The sequence below is a fragment of the Camelus bactrianus genome, chromosome 6 (genome assembly GCF_048773025.1).
Source record: "Camelus bactrianus isolate YW-2024 breed Bactrian camel chromosome 6, ASM4877302v1, whole genome shotgun sequence".
Lineage (NCBI taxonomy): Eukaryota > Metazoa > Chordata > Mammalia > Artiodactyla > Camelidae > Camelus > Camelus bactrianus.
In genome coordinates, this window is record NC_133544.1 from 74,572,504 (window position 1) to 74,592,227 (window position 19,724).

A 19,724-nucleotide genomic window follows, 5' to 3' on the forward strand; every position below is an offset into this window, starting at 1 on the left:
GGACGTCTGGGCGTCTACCACGAGAACGTCGAGTCTGCGCATGCTCTTAGGCTACCCTACGTCCTCAGTCTCGCAGTATTTGGACGCGCCGTCTGGCGGGAAATTGCTCTCACCCGGCTTTGCTGTTGAGACCCTGCGGTGAGGAAGGTCTGGTTTAAAGGTTTCGCTCGTTAAATTGGTTTGAACCCTAGGAAAATGGGATAGTGACAAATAAGAAGTCGAGGAGAGAGTAAAGGGCAGTTTGTCCAGACTGTTGAAAACTCAGAATTAGAATTTAGTCAGAGTAGAAAGCCTGCGAGTAGCACCTGATTAGCTCAGCTGATGAGACTAAGTGGGTTGTAATGTGGAATTTTTTTTGTCAGGTGAGGTTAAGTGGTGGTAATTTAGGCCAGTGGCAAGAAAAAAAAAATCCCCTAATTGGTTTAGAACAACACGTGAAATCCTAACCCTCTTTTAGGCTTTCTAGTTCTTTCCGTTTCTGGAGACTGCCTATTAAAACATTCCCAGCTGGAATGTTTGTATATAAAAGTCAGTAAATAATTATTAAGCACTTAATGTGTTTACTGTGCTTAGCTCTAAGGAGAATGGAATATTGTTGAAAGGCTCGTGTTCTCCAGAAACTAGAATTTTATTTAGCAAGTCTACAAAGTTTTATAGAATCATAACAGAATCAATCCCAATTTACGAGGTGGCTTGTGTAAGAAACTTAGGCTAATTGGAAGTCAGTTCAACTTTTTCTAAATTCATAGTAGAAAGGATTTGATAACCGCTGTGGTGGGGAGAGAAGGGCCAGCATGAGCAAAGTCTTGAAGTCCAGAAATATGGTATATATCAGACACAATGAAAAGTTTGATTTTATTAGTAATTTTTGAATCGAAGAGTCTGAAAGTTCCTGAAGGGCCTTGAAGGTGCTTTTAATAGAATAAGTTCTCAAATTATTTCACCTGTGTTCTCCAATTGGTCCTAGGCTGGGAGGAGAAATAAAAATGGGCAAGTCTCAATCAAGAAACAGTGGAGGATCCAAGTAACCAACCAGGGGAGCAGCTTTGAGCTAGAAAGAAAGGACTGTAAAATTAGAGCAAATAGAAATTCATATTATAAAGTTACCAGCTCCACAATGCTATCCAGAGGGAGTAAATCTGATGGGAAGGCAATTGTTTCTGCTCACAGAATTCCAGAGGATAGGGGAAAAAAAAGGTTTAATATGGCTATAACTATATTATCCCTTATAGATAAAATCTTAATATGAGATAAAATTATGAGAGACAAAATCTATTTATGGTGCTTTGTCATACAAAAATTATTCAGAACTTTCCCCCAGCCTTTGGGCTTCGTAAGGTCATCACTAGAATCTCAGTTAACTGGTGGGCGAAATTTAAATCCGTTTAGTTAGTTAACAGGTGGGTGAAATTTGAGTATACGTGCTGCCGCAGCGAGCACAACAGATGGGTGAAATTTAAACCAGCTTGTTACCAGCTCTTGAAAAAAAATATCAAAATTCTTAGGAAGAAGATAATACGATAGCCATAGGGCATAATTTTCTGGCGGCGGGTTACAAGGAACTAGGGGTGCAGGTAAAAGCTGTATATTGGTTTCGATTTCATTTCTTCTCTCTCACATGGCATCTAAGTTCGTCCCAATCTTTTCCAGGCTCACATTGTTAGGCAAGGTGGTTTTTCCTTAGCAGCAGCTCAAGTGTTTTTCAAAGTGAGATACTGGCAGGAGCAGCATCAAAATCATCGGGATCCAAGGTAAAAATGTCGATTCGGTCCCTTCGCTTCCCTAGAAAATTTGATTTTGGAGTTGAGGCTGGCAAGCTTGCCTCCTTAAGATGCGAACGTAACGCCCCGTCCGCCCCCACCCCCTACTGAGATCAGAGCCCGCCTGCGCCGCCCCGGGCCCCTCCCATCCCCGCGCATCCTTGCGCATCCCCGCCTATCTCCACCTCCCCGCCGTAATCTTGGCGGGAAGACGCCGGCTGCTAAGCCGCGGGAAGATGTCTGGGTCGCGCGCGGCGGCTGAGAAAGCGGGCTCCAGACAGCGACTCCAGGTGAAGGTGAGAAACGGCTTGTCGCTTTCGGTTGTGCTCCTGCCACAGTCTTCGTGGGGAATCTGTCGGGCACAGACTAAGGAGGACAGGAAGACTTGGCACCCGGTACCTCCTTACTCCAAAACTTATTTCTCGCTCCTTGGGGCATCTCTCAATTTAACGGGTTTTTCCTGGAGTTGCTCCAAAGATAAGCGGGGATACTTGTCCTGGTTTTCCTGTATGGAAACTAGGCCTTCAGTGTTGAGGAAGAACCTTATCAGTAACCCCAGAAATAGTGTCAGAATGGGATCAGGAAATCAGCATTTGGTTTTGCAGCAGTTTTGGTCAATTTCCCACTCATGAAACAACTTCAGTTACTCATTATCCTCAGTTATAAATTGTAGTCATTATTATTATTGGTCTGGCAGACTCAAATGGGCAAGAAATGTGCCCAGTATAATAAATAATCCTATTCAGCTTAATGAATTAGGTGTCTAGATTTTGGAGGGCAAAAAGTTTCCTTACAGGCTATCAGTTGAATTTATGTAGTCATTATGAAATAGGAATTCGATTTATTTACACAGATATGCAAGAAATGGCTTAGAACCTGGGATTTTAATACTCTCTTTTTCTTTATTGATCTGAATAGGTGAATGAATATAAAGAAAACCAAAACGTCGCCTATGCATCTTTGAGACCAGTACAGACATTTTTAGGAAAAACAGCTCAGGTGTATCTTGTCCCCTTTTCACTCAGTAACTACAAGCTAGACCAGCTTAAGTGCCCTGAATCCCTGTTAGATAAGAATTCTAACAATGAAGTGGCATGTAAGAAATGTAAAAAGGCTGAAGTAAAGGAAACTTGCAGAGGGATTTTGACTCCAAAGATGGAAGCCACATCTTCCAAGGCAGAATCCACGCTGCAAAAATCATCCTCAGATGTTCATACTGAAAGTAACAAGCGGCAATACAAGAGCACTTCGGATACAGTGATTCTCAGTGCCGACACGGAAAGCAGTCAGGATGGAGACAGTGATGAAGACACCACATCAGGCCTGGTAAGAATTTAATTACTAGCTTATTCAAAATTTTCATATTTTGAAATTTGAAGTTCTTGGAGGAGGGTATATATAGCTCACGCGGTAGAGTGCGTGCCTAGTATGCACAGGGTCCTGGGTTCAATCCCAGGTACCTCCACCAAAAAAAATAAATAAATTACCTACCCCATCAAAATAAAAAAAGCTGGGATAGGGTATAGCTTAAGTGATAGAGTGCATGATTAGCATGCACTAGATCCTGGCTTTAATCCCCAATATCTCCATCCAAAAAAACCCAAACAACAACAACAACAAAAAGAATAATAAGTAAATGGACCTAATGATTTCCCACATAAAATAAATAAAATAAATTAAAAAAATAAAATTTGAAGTTCTGATAAGCTAAGGTTATCAATGGTCTCTTTAGGGCAAATTGTTTTATCTAATTTATGTTTAACTGAAATTTTCTTTTTTAAATGCTTAACAGGTAACTTCCTTGGGTTACTTTTGCTCTTGGTTTTGGTTTGTCAAGGAGAAGATTGACTTAATCTTTCCTTTGTTTCCCTTTTTCTTCCTCTCAGTTTATTGCATTGATTAATTTACTTATTTCTATTGGGGGGGAAGTAATTAGTAGTTAGTATTTATTTAATTTTAGAGGAGATACCGGGGATTGAACCCAGGACCTCATGCATGCTAAGCATGTGCTCTACCACTTGAGCTATACCCTCCGCCTATTGCATGTATTTTTGAGTTTACTCATACTTTATGGTGTCTTGCTCATCTTTACTTACTTATGCACAATATACCAGAAGAAGTTGGCTTGTGGAACATACAGCATTTGAGTGACCCTTGATAGCAGGGTAGGAAAATCATTAATTGATTGCATTGATGTGCTGAATAATGTTTCTTTTAAATACAAAAAGGAGACAATTGATGGAGGAGAGAAGATACAGGAGTAAAAGTTCTATTTAAGAGTTCAAACCATTTTAAGGAATTAAACATGTAATTCTTTTGGCTTCTATTGCCTACCAGGAGTGTTTGTACTTCATTTAAAATGACAAATTTTATGCAGGACAAGATAAAACCATACCACATGAGGAAAAGTTGATGGAACTAGAGCAGAAAATAATAGTAGGGAAAGGGAGATAGGATAATCAAGGCAATGTTGTTATGAGCTAGGATCTATGGTGGGACAGCGTTGGGTATGTCATAAGTGCCTTGGACTGGGAGTTGGAAGCCTAGGTTTTAGGTGTCGCCACTTCTAAGAAACCTTATACCTTTAAGCAAATCACCTCTACAGAGAGGGGATTGGATAAGATAAGTGGTTCTCAAACTTTTGCTTGTTGAAACTCCATTGCAGGCTCTACCACCAGAGTTTCTGATTCACAAGTTTTGGAGATGGGTATAGAATTTGCATGTCTAATATGGATTGCTAGAGACACTGATGCTATATGCTCCAGGACTGCACTTTGAGAACCATTGGATTAGATTATCTCTTTGGCCTTTTAGACTAAAATTCTGAGTATGTGAGGCTAATATAAAGCAGATTTTAGTCTGATGTAAGGAAAATAGGATCAGAAATTAGAACATGAGATAGTGAAACAGAGTCAGAAATGCTCAGTGTTTTTCATAGAACATTTCATTCTTTTGTTTTCTTCCTTTTCGTTAATTATCTTTTTGAGATAAAGTGGCTAAGGCTTTGTGGAACCATGCTTTAGGAACAGTATTAGTTTATAAGCTTGTTTCTTCCCAAACGAAGGATGGTTTCTGTCACATCGAAGACAAGTGTCTTGGCCTGCAAGTCTAGAATCTTATTTTCTTTTCCAGGAAATTTGCTAAATTTTCTCTCTCAGTGCGTCTATTAAATATTTTAGCTTCATGAAGCATTTCGTCAGTTAATTTTTTTAAAACTTAAGTACAATCAGTTACAATATGTCAATTTCTAGTATATAGCACAATGTCCCAGTCATGCACATACATACATATATTCATTTTCATATTCTTTTTCATTAAAGGTTATTACACACTGGAATTTGACACAACATTGTAAAATGATTATAAATCAATAAAAAAATATTAAAAAAAGGTTATTACAAGATATTGAATATAGTTCCCTGTGGTTAAGTTAATTTTTTTAATTTTGAGAAAATTTTAGACTTACAGAAAAATTGCAAAAATAGTGCAGTTTCCCTATATCTTTTACTCAGCTTCCTCTTATGTTAATATCATACATAACCATAGAACATTTATCAAACTAAGAAATTAATTTTGGTACAATGCTGTTAACTTAAGTGCAGAATTTATTAGGATTTTGCCAGTTTTTCCACTAATGTCCTTCTTCTGTTCCAACATCCAGTCCAGGATCACACAGTGCATTTAGTTGCGATGTCTCTGTAGATCTGGAGACAGCTTCTCAGCCTTTCATGACCTTGACACTTTTGAAGAGTACTGGACAGTTATTTTGTATAATGTCCCTCTATTTGCATTTGTCTGCTATTTCCTCATGATTAGATTAAGGTTTTGCATTTTGGGGAAGGATACCACAGACATGAATGTGCCCTCAGTGCATCATATCAGGGTGTACATGTTGATTTATTTTACTGGTGATGTTGCCTTTGATCAGTTGGCTAAGGTGGTGCCTGCCAGGATTCTCCAATGTAAACTTACTTTTTTTCTCTTTGTAATTGCTAAATACTTTTGAGATTATGTAAATATCTGATTTCTGTCATCAAGCATATATTCATTTTTTATTAAGCTATCATTCACATAACATAAAATTTACTATTTAGAAGTATATGATTGTTTTTTAGTATATACACATAAAGTTGTGCACCCATTGCCACTATCCAATTCCAGAAATTTTCATCACTCCAAAAAGAAACCCCATACCCATTAGTAGTTACCACCAACCCCAACTCCTCCCTCCCCTAGCCCTGGACACTACTCATCTACTTTCTGTCTCAATAGATTTGCCTATTCTGGACATTTCATATAAATGGAATTCTACAGTATGTGGCTTTATTTGTCTGGCTTCTTTCATTTAGCATGTTTTCAGGGTTTATTTATGTTGTAGCATGTATTGGTACTTCATTCCTTTTAATGGCTGAATAATATTCCATTCTGTGAATGTTTTTGTTTATCTGTTTGTCAGTTGATGGACATTTGCATTGTTTTCATTCTTTTGCTATTAGGAATAATGCGATGAACATTTACTTGTGAGATTTTGCATGAACATTTTCCATTCTCTTGGGTATATTCCTAGGAGTGAAATTGCTGGGTCATATGGTAACTCTGTTTAACTTTTTGAGGAACTGTCAAACTGTTTCCCAAAGTGGCTGCAGCATTTTCACATACCCACTAGCAATGTATGAAAAATCCAGTTTCTCTACTCCCTTGCCAATACTTGTTAATGTTTATCTTTAAAGATTGAACAAAATTTAGTTGTGGTAAAATATACATGTAAAGTTTACTAGCTTTACTGTTTTTAAGTGACAGTTCAGTAAAGTACATTCACATTGTTGAAATCAACTTCCAGAATTCTTTTCATCTTGCAAATCTGAAATTCTGCACTCATTAAATAACTCCCCTTTCCCTCACCTCCTCCCAGCCCCTGACAACTACCTTTCTACTTTCTGTCTCTGTGGATTTGACTGTTTGAGGTACGTCATATAAGTGGAATCATATAGTATTTGTCTTTTTTTGCTTAACATAATGTCCTTAATTGTTTGTCTTTTTGATTATAGCCATTCTAGGGGATTTGAAATAGTGTCTCATTGTGGTTTTGGTTTGCATTTTCCTAAAGACTAATGATGTTGAGCATCTTTACATGTGCTTATTTGCAGTTTGTACTTTGGAAAAATGTCTTCTCAAATCCTTTACCCATTTGAAAAAGTAGGTTGTCTTTTTTTTGTTCAATTGTAGGAATTTTTTAATATATTCTTATTCTGGACACTATGCCTTTATTAGCTACATCATTTGCAAATATTTCTCTCATTCTTTGGACTTTCTTCTCACTTTCTTGATAATGTCCTTGGACATACAAACATTTTAAATTCTAATTTAATGTTTAGTTAAAAATTTTAACTTTAAGTCCAATTTATCAATTTTTCTTTCATTGCTGGTGCTTTGGTGTTCATATCTGAGAAACCACTGCCTAATCCAGGGTTATGAAGATTTACACCTCTATTTCCTTCTGAGAATTTTATAGTTTTAACTCCTACATTTAGGTCTTTGATCTGTTTTGATTTTTATGTATATTGTGAGATAGTGATCCAAATTAATACTTTTGCATGTGGATTTCAGAACAATTGTCTCAGAACAATTTGTTGGCAAGACTCTTCTTTCCCATTGAATAGTCTTGACTCCCTTATCAAAAATAAATTCATCATAGATAGGTAGTATTGGTTTATTTCTAGACTCTCAGTTTTATTCAGTTGATCTGTCTGTCCTTATGCTGGTACCACACTGTGTTTTGTTTTTTGTTTTTTTGTTTTTGAAGGTGGGAGGTAATTAGGTTTACTTATTTATTTTAATAAAGGTACTGGGGATTGAGCCCAGGACCTTGTGCATGCTAAGCACACACTCTACCATGGAGCTATATCCTCACCCTGGTACCACACCATTTTAATTACTGTAGCTGTGTAGTAAGTTTTGAAATAAGCAAGTGTGAGTCCTGTAACTTGGTTCTTCTTTTTCAAGATTGTTCTGGCTGTTCTGAGTCCCTTGTATTTCTGTATGAATTTTAATATCAACTTGTCCATTTCTGCAAAAATGGCATTTAGAATTTTGATAGAAATTGCATTGAATCTGTAGATCACTTTGGGAAGTATTGCCATTTTAACAATATTGTCTTTTTTTTTTTTTTTTAAATTTGAAAATCAGATTGGCTTTAGTTAGTTCATGAATGGGGCAGCATCTCATTAGGCAACTAGAAGGGACCTCCAACAATGTTAAGTCTTTCAATATATGAATATGGGACCTCTTTCCATTTACTTAAATCTTTAATTTCCTTCAATATTTTGTAATTTTCTGTGTACAAGCCTTGCATTTTGTTATATTATTCTTTTTGATGCTGTTATGGATGATATATTTTAGTTATCAAAACAAGTATATTCTTAACTCAGTTATTTTTCTTCTTTGATTTTTTTTTAAAAATAGCACTTCTTTTCTTGTTTAATGGATGTAGTAACTTCTCAAGTATCTCTGAAGATAGTGGAGTTCTGTTGTTTTTTTTAATTTCTATTTCTTGTATTGTGTTTACTTTGAGAGCCCACTTTGATGTTATTTTCTTGGTCTTTTATGTTGCAAGTTTTTGAGGCATGGATAGTGGGTGACAATAGTCTGAATTACACAACTTCTCAAAACTGTCTGATGCTTTTTCATAATAAATTTTTAAAATTTTTGCTGTGGTTTTAAGTTTGTTCCTTTGATCTATGTATCATTTTGAAATAGATTCTTAGGAAGTCCTTGATGATGATGGTGATGATGTTTTTCTCTAAAAAGCAGTTTTAAAGGTGATAACCTTTCACCTTTGCTGCCGCTATTTTATGTGTGTGTGAGAACAATCCTTGTTTTGGTCAAATTAATACATTTACATACATGTTTAAGTCATATAATTTCATGTGTATATCTATATATATACACATACAGAAGTAAATCCATATGTACACACACATATACACAGAAACAAATCAAAACACCCAGAAAATTTCTGCCACTTACCTCTCTGTGATTGCTACTCAATAGACCAATTGTACTTTTAGCCATTTTAGCTTTTCCCTCCCACATTCTCTATTGACTTCTATGGAAGATGAAGATTTGTTTCTTTCATCCCACATCTTTTACACGTGTGCCACCCCTTCTCTTTCCATGTTTTCCCTTCCCACATCCTTATTACATACAGTCCACGATTCACCAAAGTTGTAAAATTTTTCTCCATATAAATCAAAGAATTCTAATTGCTTCATGTATGTACATATTTTCCTCATGAAATTTTTTCTGGGGCCCTCCATCTTCTGAACTCTGGACTGTTTTTACTTTTTCTTGGCCTTTCTACTATTTTCCTTTGAATTTCTTTTATCTGTCCTGTGCTGGAACTTCTGTATCCTGGATCCTGTCTTTTTCTTTCTTGGTTTATTCTCTCATTTTATTAAAATGAAGCTTATAGTAGTTTCCTGTAAAAACGTGTATGAGAGGTAGTTTGCATGTCTGGAAAAGTCTTTATGCTTTTCATTGATTGTTAGCTTAATTGATTTTAGAATCGTAAGTTCAAAAGAATTTTGATTTTTCCTTAGAATTTTTAATGCATTTTTCATTGTCTTCTAGCTTCCCTCGATATTGAAAAGTTAGTATTGTTCTGATTCTGGGCTCTTTGTGGTTTATTTTTCCCTTTGCACGCTTTTAGGATCTTCTATCTCAGCTCATCTCAGGTATTAAGAAATTTTGTGATGATGTGCCCAGGCTTGAGTCTTTTTCATTTGTTGTGTTGCATACTCTTTTGATCTGGAAACTCGTATCTTTGGTTTTGAGAAACTTTCTGGCATTATTTCTCTAATTGTCTCTCCTCCATTTTCTCTGCTCTTTTCCCCCTCACAACTATTAGCTGTATATTGGACTCCAAGATTCTCTAGTTTTAAAATTGCCTTCTCAGCCTGTATGTTTATCTCTTTATTTTTGCACTCTTTTCTAAATTTCCTGAACCATTTCAATAAGTTTAAAATTTTCTGTTACTAAGTTCTTTCTTGTTTTGTCTCATAAAAAGATAACTTTGAGAAATAGTACAAGTTCACTTGTTATTTAATTGGGAAGCCATACAGATACTCTGTAATTATCCCACATTCCAGCTTTTTCATTCAGTATCCAATGCAGCAAAGATTATGTGCTGTTTGATAAGAGAGTGTAAAATAGAGTAGGTGCAATTTGAAAGAAATAACACATGCAGAGAATGCAACTAGTTTTGTGAGGTGATTTTGCTATGGATTATGTAAAGTAACAATGTTTTTGATCTAATTTCATAGGATGATTTTTCAGGATTGTCACCGTATGAAAGGAAGAGACTGAAAAACATATCAGAAAATGCAAACTTTTTTGCTTCTCTGCACTTGTCTGAGGTTTGTGTGGAATTTTTAATTAAAACCAAGATGCCATTCCTTTTACTAGTAGTAGGTCAATAAAACACGTAGAGTATCAGGTTTCATAGTGTCAAATGAGGGAGGGTAAAATTAGGGGCAAGAGGTTACTGTATTTTATTAATTCCAAGGAATTTTTTCCCTGAAAATGAAATATTAAAACTAAAATTAGTTTTAATATTTTTATATTAAATTTTAATTTTTTTTTGAAATTGGCATATTAAAAGTGTAACTGGTATCTTTCGCCTTCCTTTTGGTGGTACATAAAATAATGGTGTCCTTACGAATGGCTATCTTGAATTCGAAGAAACAGGGTATGTTCCAAGTGGTTACCTTAACTAAAGGTTAAAGGTGAAGTGGGGAGGGATGAGTTAAAGGATGTGTGATAGAGGAGTGAGAGGACAGCTTTTTTTTTTTTAATCTTAAACTTTAAAAATAGGTGGAAATATGCTTTGTATAAGAAGCTTTAAGATAAATGGCCAGACATACGCTGATGTTTTATAGTCATTATAACTGAATGTATAATTTGCATTGGAGATCTTTACACTGGTGATAAAGCTTCTGTGTGTGAGAGGATAGCTATTTAGAAGGGTATGTGATGCTTTCCCCCAAAAGACATTAAGCCCTTGGCTTTTATTAAATAATTAATTGATTTTTCTGAATACCAGATTCCTAAATATTCAGGGTGTGTTTGCATCTTACGGGGATGGAGGGTGAATTAATATAAGGGACTAAATTGTTGAGTCACTGACAGTTGAAAATTCATCAGAGATTTAGACAAAGTAGCTCTAATTTTGGTTTTAGTTAACAAATTACAATGTGATTTATCGAAGTATAACCTATAACTTTTCTAAAACTATCAAAGTAGGCTTGCCTGTAGTAGAAGTTAAACCTTTTAATTTGCAATAGTATATTTGATAAATGTTTAGTGTTTAATCATGTAAACTCATTAGTGACCTGGTCCAAGGTATCAGAATGTCAGTACTTTAGGCAGTATTATATACTTGTTTTTATTATTAATAGTGTATTTGTCTCATGTCTACTACCCAAAACAGGTATTATCTTAAGGATTTTTATTTCCTGTATAGATTTTAGTTTAGTGTGTATATAGTAGCAGATAGTTAAGCTTTTAGAAGGTAAGCTATATAGTTATAAGATAGCATTTTTATGTGTATATGTTTTGTTTATTTTGCAGTCAGCTGCAAGGCTCCGTGAAATAGTAAAGAAGAGACAACCTACTGAATCCAAAAGGTAAAAGATTCGATTTACAATGCCTGTACCATGATACCTTGCTGAATTGTTTTATAATTTGAAAAAATGGTTTGACATAGTAAAATAAGTAGTAGATCAGAAAATCTGTAATTTACTCTTTTATAGAATCTCTGAGAGAATGCTGCCTTTTGATAACTCTAAAGTTCTCATCTTATCAAAGGACTATAGAGGAAATAGAATCTTGAGAGCTGAATTTTGTTTATATTTACTGCTGCTGCTATTGGAGGGAAATCTTTATTTCCACTAGATTATTCTTATTTTTGCCTAGGAAGCTGTTATTCTTAAAGATTCTTCTACTTTATTTCTCTGGCTCTCTTTTTTCTTTCTTTCTTTCCCATTCCTAGAATAAAGAAAGGAGATGAGCATTTATTGTACATCTATGAAATGTACTGCAGTGACCTAAAATTTTTGTTCTATACTGTCTCATTTAATTTTTTTTAATTTTTATTTTTTTACTGGAGGTACTACGAATTGAACCCAGGACCTTGTGCATGCTAAGCACACACTCTACACTGAACTATACCCTCCTCATCTCATTTAATTCTGGCAAAAATTTGTGAGATAGAGAACAGACTCAAAGAGATAAAGTAATTTTCTCAAGGTTAAAATAGCTCATAAGTGGAAGTATCAGGGTTTGAATTTCAGAATTCCTTAGTTTAAGTTCTCTTCTCTGCATTTTAGCAGTGCTTATGGATAAATTAAGAAACTAAAAATTTTGACATCATTAGATCATTTATTTAGTGCTAGATGCAAATGAAATGTAGCATCCTTTAATTGACTGAATTTGATTTAATTGATTTTAATTTGATTTCAATATAGATCAACCAGCTTGAGAAAAGCTAAAGTGTTAATCAATCATGGCCAGGTATTTGTGAGTGTGAACAGTTGTTATAAGACAAACATTTTTAACACTGGAGAATAATAGCATCAGTTATTTTGTCAGTTGATCAATAGCTTTATATTTGAATATTTTTTATTAGCAAAGATTTGTGATTTTTCCTAAATCACCTAAGTCACAAACTTCTAGCATTTAGTAGTTGTGTAAGTATTAGTATTAAGTAGGTTGAGCAGAAGTTATATAATATAGAGGAAAGAGCATAGCTTTTGAAATTTGGCAAACTTGATTTCAAGTTTCAATTCAGCAACTTATAGCTATGATATTAACTTTGGGCAATTTATGTAATTTTTTTTTCCTTATCTGCAAAGTTGGCATTATGCCAATCTAGAGGGGTTTAAGTTATTTAAATTTAGTAAATATATTATACATACAAAGAAGCACATGTGAAATATTTGTATAGTTGCAAAAGTACTAGTAATTCAAGCGCCCATTCATGTACCTGCCATCCAGGTCAAGAGAAATTTACAGTACCTTTGAAGGCCAATATATATCCCTCCGTCCAGATATGCTGAAATTTGTGATAGTTACTCTGCATTTATTTACAGTTTTGTTGTCTGTGAATGTATCTTTAAGGAATATTTTGTTTATTCTTACCTGTTATTGATAGTCACATAATATGCTATTTTTATATTCTGGGATTTTATTTTGGTCATCTCTATATTTTTATGTTTTAGAATTTACTCATGTTGATGTGTACAGCTTTATTTCATCTTGTTTTTCTCCTGTATGATTGTACTATGCTTTACTATCCTGTTGTTGGACAGTTGAGTTGTTTCCAGATTTTCATTATTATGAAGACTGCTGTTCTGAATATTTTTAAGTCTTTTGGTGTTTATGTCTGAGTTTCTGTCTGGAAATGGGCTTCTCTGGGAGAAGTATATGTAAAAACCCATGTTATTCCATATACTGAGACTTTTCTTTGAAGATTAAGTGAGGTATTAAATGCTTAGGACAGTTTCTAACACATAGTATACTTTAAATAAATAATAGTTAACTACTCATATTTCTGAACTAATGTGGACTATAGTTGAGTTTTTGTATGTGAATTTTTGGAAGTAATTTCAGAAGCTTCTCTTTACCCAACATTTAAAGAAATTTAAAAAATTTTTATAAAAATTTTAAAAGTTACTTTCCATTTACAGTTACAACAAAACATTGGCTATATTCCCTGTGTTGTACAGTACATCCTTGAGCCTATCTTTCCCCAACATTTTTTAGTGAACCTTTTTTAAGAGCAGATTTAGGTTCACAGCAAAATAGGACAATACAGAGATTCCCCGTATATTCCCTACTCCTGTACATGCATAGCCTCCCCCGTTATCAACATCACTCATTAGAATGGTACATTTATTACCACAGATGCACCTACATTGACACATCATAATCACTCAGAGCCCATAGTTTACCTTAGGGTTCCCTCTTGGTATTGTACTTTCTGTGGGTTTGTACAAATATACAAGGACATGTACCCACCATTATAGTATCATACACAGTATTTTCACTGCCCTAAAAATCCTCTGTGCTCTGCCTTTTCATCCCTCTCCACACCCAACCTCTGGGAACCACTGATCTTTTTACAGTTTCCATAGTTTTGCCTTTTCTAATATGTTGTGTAGTTGGAATCATACAGTATGTAGGCTTTTCAGATTGCCTTTATTGCATTTAAGTTTCTTCATGTCTTTTCATGGCCTGATAGCTTGCTTCTTTTTAGCACTGAATAATAGTCCATTGTCTGGATGTACTGCAGTTTACTTATCAATTTGCCTAGTGGAGGATATCTTGGTTGCTTCCAAGTTTTGGCAGTTATGAACAAAGCTGCTGTAAAGTGCAGGTTTCTGTGTAGACATAAGTTTTCAACTCCTTTGGATATACCAAGGAGTACAATTGTTGGATTGCGTGGCAAGAGTGGCAAGAGTTTTGCTTAGTTTTATGAGAAACCAAACTATCTTTCAAGTGGATATGTCATTTTGTATTCACAGCAGCAGTTAGTGAGAGTTCTTGTTGTTCCATGTCTTCACCAGTATTTGGTGTCACCAGAGCTCTGGATTTTGGCCATTCTAATAGAGGTATAATGTTTTAATTTGCATTTCCCTGATGACATATGACTTGGAGCATCTTCTCATATGCTTATTTCCCATATTCTTTGGTGAGGTGTCTTTGACCCATTTTAAAATCAAGTTTTTTTTTTATTGTTTAGTTTTAAGAGTTCTTTGTATATTTTTGTTTTATTTATTTATTTTTTTAAAAAGATGAAGTATTTATTTATTTCTACATTTTTATTGAGTTATAGTCATTTTACAATGTTGTGTCAAATTCCAGTGTAGAGTACAATTTTTCAGTTATACATGAACATACGTATATTCATTGTCACATTTTTTTCACTATGAGCTACCACAAGATCTTGTATATATTTCCCTGTGCTATACAGTATAATCTTGTTTATCTATTCTGCATATGCCTGTCAGTATCTACAAATTTTGAACTTAGCCAAGACATGAAAACAGCCTAAATGTCTATCAACAGATGACTGGATAAAGATGTGGTATATTTATACAATGGAATACTATTCAGCCATAAAAACCGACAACATAATGCCATTTGCAGCAACATGGATGTCCCTGGAGAATGTCATTCCAAGTGAAGTAAGCCAGAAAGAGAAAGAAAAATACCATATGAGATCGCTCATATGTGGAATCTAAAAAAAAAAGAAAAGAACATACATACAAAACAGAAACAGAGTCATAGACATAGAATACAAACTTGTGGTTGCCAAGGAGGAGAGGGGTGGGAAGGGACAGACTGGGAGTTCTTTGTATATTTTGGATAACAGTTCTTTATCAAATGTATTTGCAAATATTTTCTCCCATACTGTAGCTTGTCTTCTCATTCTCTTGATATAGTTTTTGCAGAGCAGAAGTTCACTGTATCAGTTTTTTCTTTGGATTGTGTCTTTTTTGTTACTTCTAAAAAACGTATTGCCATAATCAAGGTCATTTGATTTTCTCCTGTTATCTTCCAGGAGTTTTATAATTTTGCATTTTGCATTTAGGTCTATGATACATTTTGAGTTAATTTTGTGAAGAGTGTAAATTTTGTGTCTAGATTAATTTTTTTTTTTTTGCATTGTGCATAGTCCATCTATTTCAGCACCATTTGTTGAAAAGATTATTTTTGCTCCATTGTCTTGCCTTTGCTTCTTTATCAAAGATCAGTTGACTATTTTTATGTGGGTTTATTTTTGGGTTCTTTATTCTCTTGTACTGATCAATTTGTCCCTTCTTTCATCAGTACCATACTGTCTTGCTTATTACAGCTTTCAAATAAGTCTTTTTTTTTTAACCCTTTAATGGCAGTAGTCTCCAAACTTTTTTCTTTTAATGGAGGTACTGGAGATTGAACCCAGGACCTTGTGCATACTAAGCATGCTTTCTATCACTGAGCTATACCCACCCTCATAAAGTAAGTCTTAATATTGTGTAGTCAATCCTCCAACTTTGTTCTTCTCCTTCACTATTGTGTTAGCTAGTCAGTGTCTTTTGCCTCTCCACTTAAACTGTTAGTATTCACAAAATATCTTGCTGGTATTTTGATTGGGATTGCCTTGAATCTATAGATCAAGCTGGGAAGAAGTGGCATCTTGACAATATTGACTCTGATCAACAAACATGGAATATCTGTCTCCATTTATTTAGTTTTTTGATTTTGATCATCTGAGTTTGTAGTTTTCCTCATAAATCTTATAAATATTTTCTTAGATTTATACCTAAGTATTTCATTTTTGGGGTGGTAATACAAATGGATTATATTTTTAAATTCAAATTTCACTTGTTTATCGCTAGTATATAGGAAGGCAGTTGACTTTTGTATATTAACTTTGTATTCTATTTTACCTTCTAACTTTACTACAATAATTTATTAGTTCCAGGAATTTTTTTTGTCCATTCTTTAGAATTTTCTGCGTAGACTAAACATGTCATCTGTGAACAAATACAGTTTTATTTCTTCCTTCTCAATCTGTGTATTATTTATTTCCTTTTCTTGTCTTATTGCATTAGGTAGAACTTTCAGCGCAGTTTTAAAAAGGAGTGATGAGAAAGGATATCTTTGTCTTTTACCTGATTTCAGTAGGAAAGCTTGTCATTTCTCACCAGTAAATATATTAGCTATAGATTTTCTTGTAGGTATTATTGAGGAAGTTCTCTATTCCCAGTTTACTGAGAGTTTTTAGTATGAATGGGTGTTGGGCTTTGTTAAATGCTTTTTCTGCATTTGTTGATAAGATCATGTGATTTTTCTTTTTTAGCCTGTTGATGGGATGGGTTACACTAATTGCCTTTCATGTGTTGAACTAGTCTTGCATACCTGGGATATACTCCACTTGGTGTGGTTTTTATAATGCTTTTAATACATTATTAGATTCAGTTTACTATATTTTGTTGAGGGTTTTTGCGTCTATGCTCATGAGAGATATTGATGTGTAGTTTTCTGTTCTTGTAATGTCTGGTTTTGATATTAGAGTAATGTTAGCCTCATAGAATGAGCTAGGTAGTATTCCCTCTGCTTCCATCCTCTGAAAGTGATTGTAGAGAATTAATATAATTTTTTCCTTACATGTTTGGTAGAATTCATCAGTACAGCCTCATGCTTTCTGTTTTGGAAGGTTATTAATTATTGATTCAATTTCTTTAATAGGTATAGTCCTCTTCAGATTGTTTCTTGTGTGAGTTTTGGCAAATTGTGTCTTTTAAGGAATTGGTCCATTTCATCTAAGTTATCAAATATGTAGGTATAGAGTGATTCATATTATCCTTTATTATCTTTTTAGAATAGCCATAGGATCTGTAGTGAGTCCTCTCTTTCATTTCTGATATTAGTAATTTGTGTCCTTTTTTTCTTAGCCTGAGGCTTATTGATTTTTTTGTATGTGTGGGGTGCTTTTCAAAGAATCAGGTTTTGGTTTTGTTGGCTTTTCTCTGTTGATTTTCTGTTTTCAATTTCATTGATCTGCTCTAATTTTTATTATTTTTTTTTCTGCTTACTTTAGATTTAATTTGGTCTTCTTTTGATAGATAATTTTCCTGGGTACAGAATTTTAGGTTGGATTATTTTTTTCTTTCAACACTTTAAATATTTCCACTCTCTCCTTGCCTGCATGGTATCTGAGAAGGTGGGTTTAATTCTTATCTTTGTTCTTCTATAAGTAAGGTGCTTTTTACCTCTTGGCTACTTCCAGGATTTTTTCCTTTATCTTTGATTTTCTGTAGTTTGGAAATGAATTGTCTAGTTGTAGATTTTTTTTGTTGTTCTTGTTTTATTTTTGTTGTTTTGGGTTTTTTTTTTTTTTGCATTTATCTTGCTTGACATTCTCTGAGCTTCCTGGGTCGATGGTTTGATGTCTGACATTACTTTGGGGAAATTCTCAGTTGTTATTGTTTCAAATATTTCTTCTGTTTTTATGTCTCTTTCTTCTCTTTCTGGTATCCCCATTATGTGTATGTTACACTTTTTTAGTTACCTACATTCTTGGATATTCTATTCTGTTTTTTCAGTCTTTTTTTCTCCTTGTTTTTCAGTTTTGGAGGTTCCTGTTGAGATATCCCCAAGCTCAGAGATTCTATCCTCAGCCATGTCCAGTCCATTAATAAGCCCATCAAAGGCATTCTTCACTTCTGTTATAGTTTTTGATTTCTGGCATTTCTTTTTGGTCCTTTCTTAGGATTCGCATCATTCTGTTTACATTGCCTCTCTGTTCTTGCATGGTGTCTGTTTTATCCATTAGAACCCTTAGCATATTAGTCACAGTTGTTTTAAATTCCTAGTCAGATAATTCCAACATTTCTGCTGTGCCTCATTCTGAAGCTTGCTCTGTCTTTTCTTTTTTTTTAAATTGAAGTATAATTGATATGCAGTATTATATACATTTCACATGTACAAAATAGTGATTCACAATTTTTAAAAATTATGTTCCATTTATAATTATTATAAAATATTAGCTATATTCCCTGTGTTGTACTGTATATCCTTGTAGCTTACTTATTTTATGCATAGTCATTTGTATCTCTTAATCCCCTACCCCTATCTTACCCTTCCTCCCTTTCCTCTCCACACTGGTTACCACTAGTTTGTTCTCTATGTCTGTGCTCTATCTTTTCAAATTGTATTTTTTTTAACATTTTTTATTGATTTACAATCATTTTACAATGTTGTGTCAAATTCCAGTGTTCAGCACAATTTTTCCGTTATTCATGGACATATACACACTCATTGTCACATTTTTTTCTCTGTGAGTTATCATAACATTTTGTGTATATTTCCCTGTGCGATACAGTGTAGTCTATTCTACAATTTTGAAATCCCAGTCTATCCCTTCCCACCCTCCACCCCCCTGGTAACCACAAGTCTGTATTCTCTGTCTGTGAGTCTATTTCTGTCCTTTATTTATGCTTTGTTTTTGTTTGTTTGTTTGTTTTTGTTTTTGTTTTTTAGATTCCACATATGAGCGATCTCATATGGTATTTTTCTTTCTCTTTCTGGCTTACTTAACTTAGAATGACATTCTCCAGGAGCATCCATATTGCTGCAAATGGCATTATGTTGTCGGTTTTTATGGCTGAGTAGTATTCCATTGTATAAATATACCACATCTTCTTTATCCAGTCACCTGTTGATGGACATTTAGGCTGTTTCCATGTTTTGGCTATTGTAAATAGTGCTGCTATGAACATTGGGGTGCAGGTGTCATCCTGAAGTAGATTTCCTTCTGGATACAAGCCCAGGAGTGGGATTCCTGGGTCATATGGTAAGTCTATTCCTAGTCTTTTGAGGAATCTCCACACTGTTTTCCATAGTGGCTGCACCAAACTGCATTCCCACCAGCAGTGTAGGAGGGTTCCCCTTTCTCCACAGCCTCTCCAGCATTTGTCATTTGTGGATTTTTGAATGACGGCCATTCTGACTGGTGTGAGGTGATACCTCATTGTAGTTTTGATTTGCATTTCTCTGATAATTAGTGATATTGAGCATTTTTTCATGTGCTTTTTGATCATTTGTATGTCTTCCTTGGAGAATTGCTTGTTTAGGTCTTCTGCCCATTTTTGGATTGGGTTGTTTATTTTTTTCTTATTGAGTCGTATGAGCTGCTTATATATTCTGGAGATCAAGCCTTTGTCGGTTTCACTTGCAAAAATTTTCTCCCATTCCGTAGGTTTTCTTCTTGTTTTATTTCTGGTTTCCTTTGCTGTGCAGAAGCTTGTAAGTTTCATTAGGTCCCATTTGTTTATTCTTGCTTTTATTTCTTCTAGGAGAAAATTTTTTAAATGTATGTCAGATAATGTTTTGCCTATGTTTTCCTCTAGGAGGTTT

At 34.5% G+C, this 19,724-nt stretch overlaps 1 protein-coding gene across 4 annotated transcripts in view; it reads left to right on the forward strand.

The window, feature by feature from the left end:
- The first annotated feature begins 38 nt into the window (after nt 1-38).
- WDR76 (WD repeat domain 76) overlaps nt 39-19,724 on the forward strand; it is a 50,090-nt gene continuing 30,404 nt past the window's right edge. The window contains exons 1-5 of one of the 4 annotated variants that reach the window (XM_045524344.1): nt 39-147; nt 1,651-1,751; nt 2,679-3,086; nt 10,082-10,174; nt 11,388-11,443. In XM_045524344.1, coding sequence (XP_045380300.1) covers nt 2,916-3,086; nt 10,082-10,174; nt 11,388-11,443 — 320 coding nt within the window. In that variant the 5' untranslated portion in view covers nt 39-147; nt 1,651-1,751; nt 2,679-2,915. Of the gene's footprint in view, nt 148-1,650; nt 1,752-1,781; nt 2,057-2,678; nt 3,087-10,081; nt 10,175-11,387; nt 11,444-19,724 lie in introns of those variants that run through there. The other 3 variants (XM_045524345.2, XM_010965242.3, XM_045524343.2) reach the window with 3 other exon arrangements.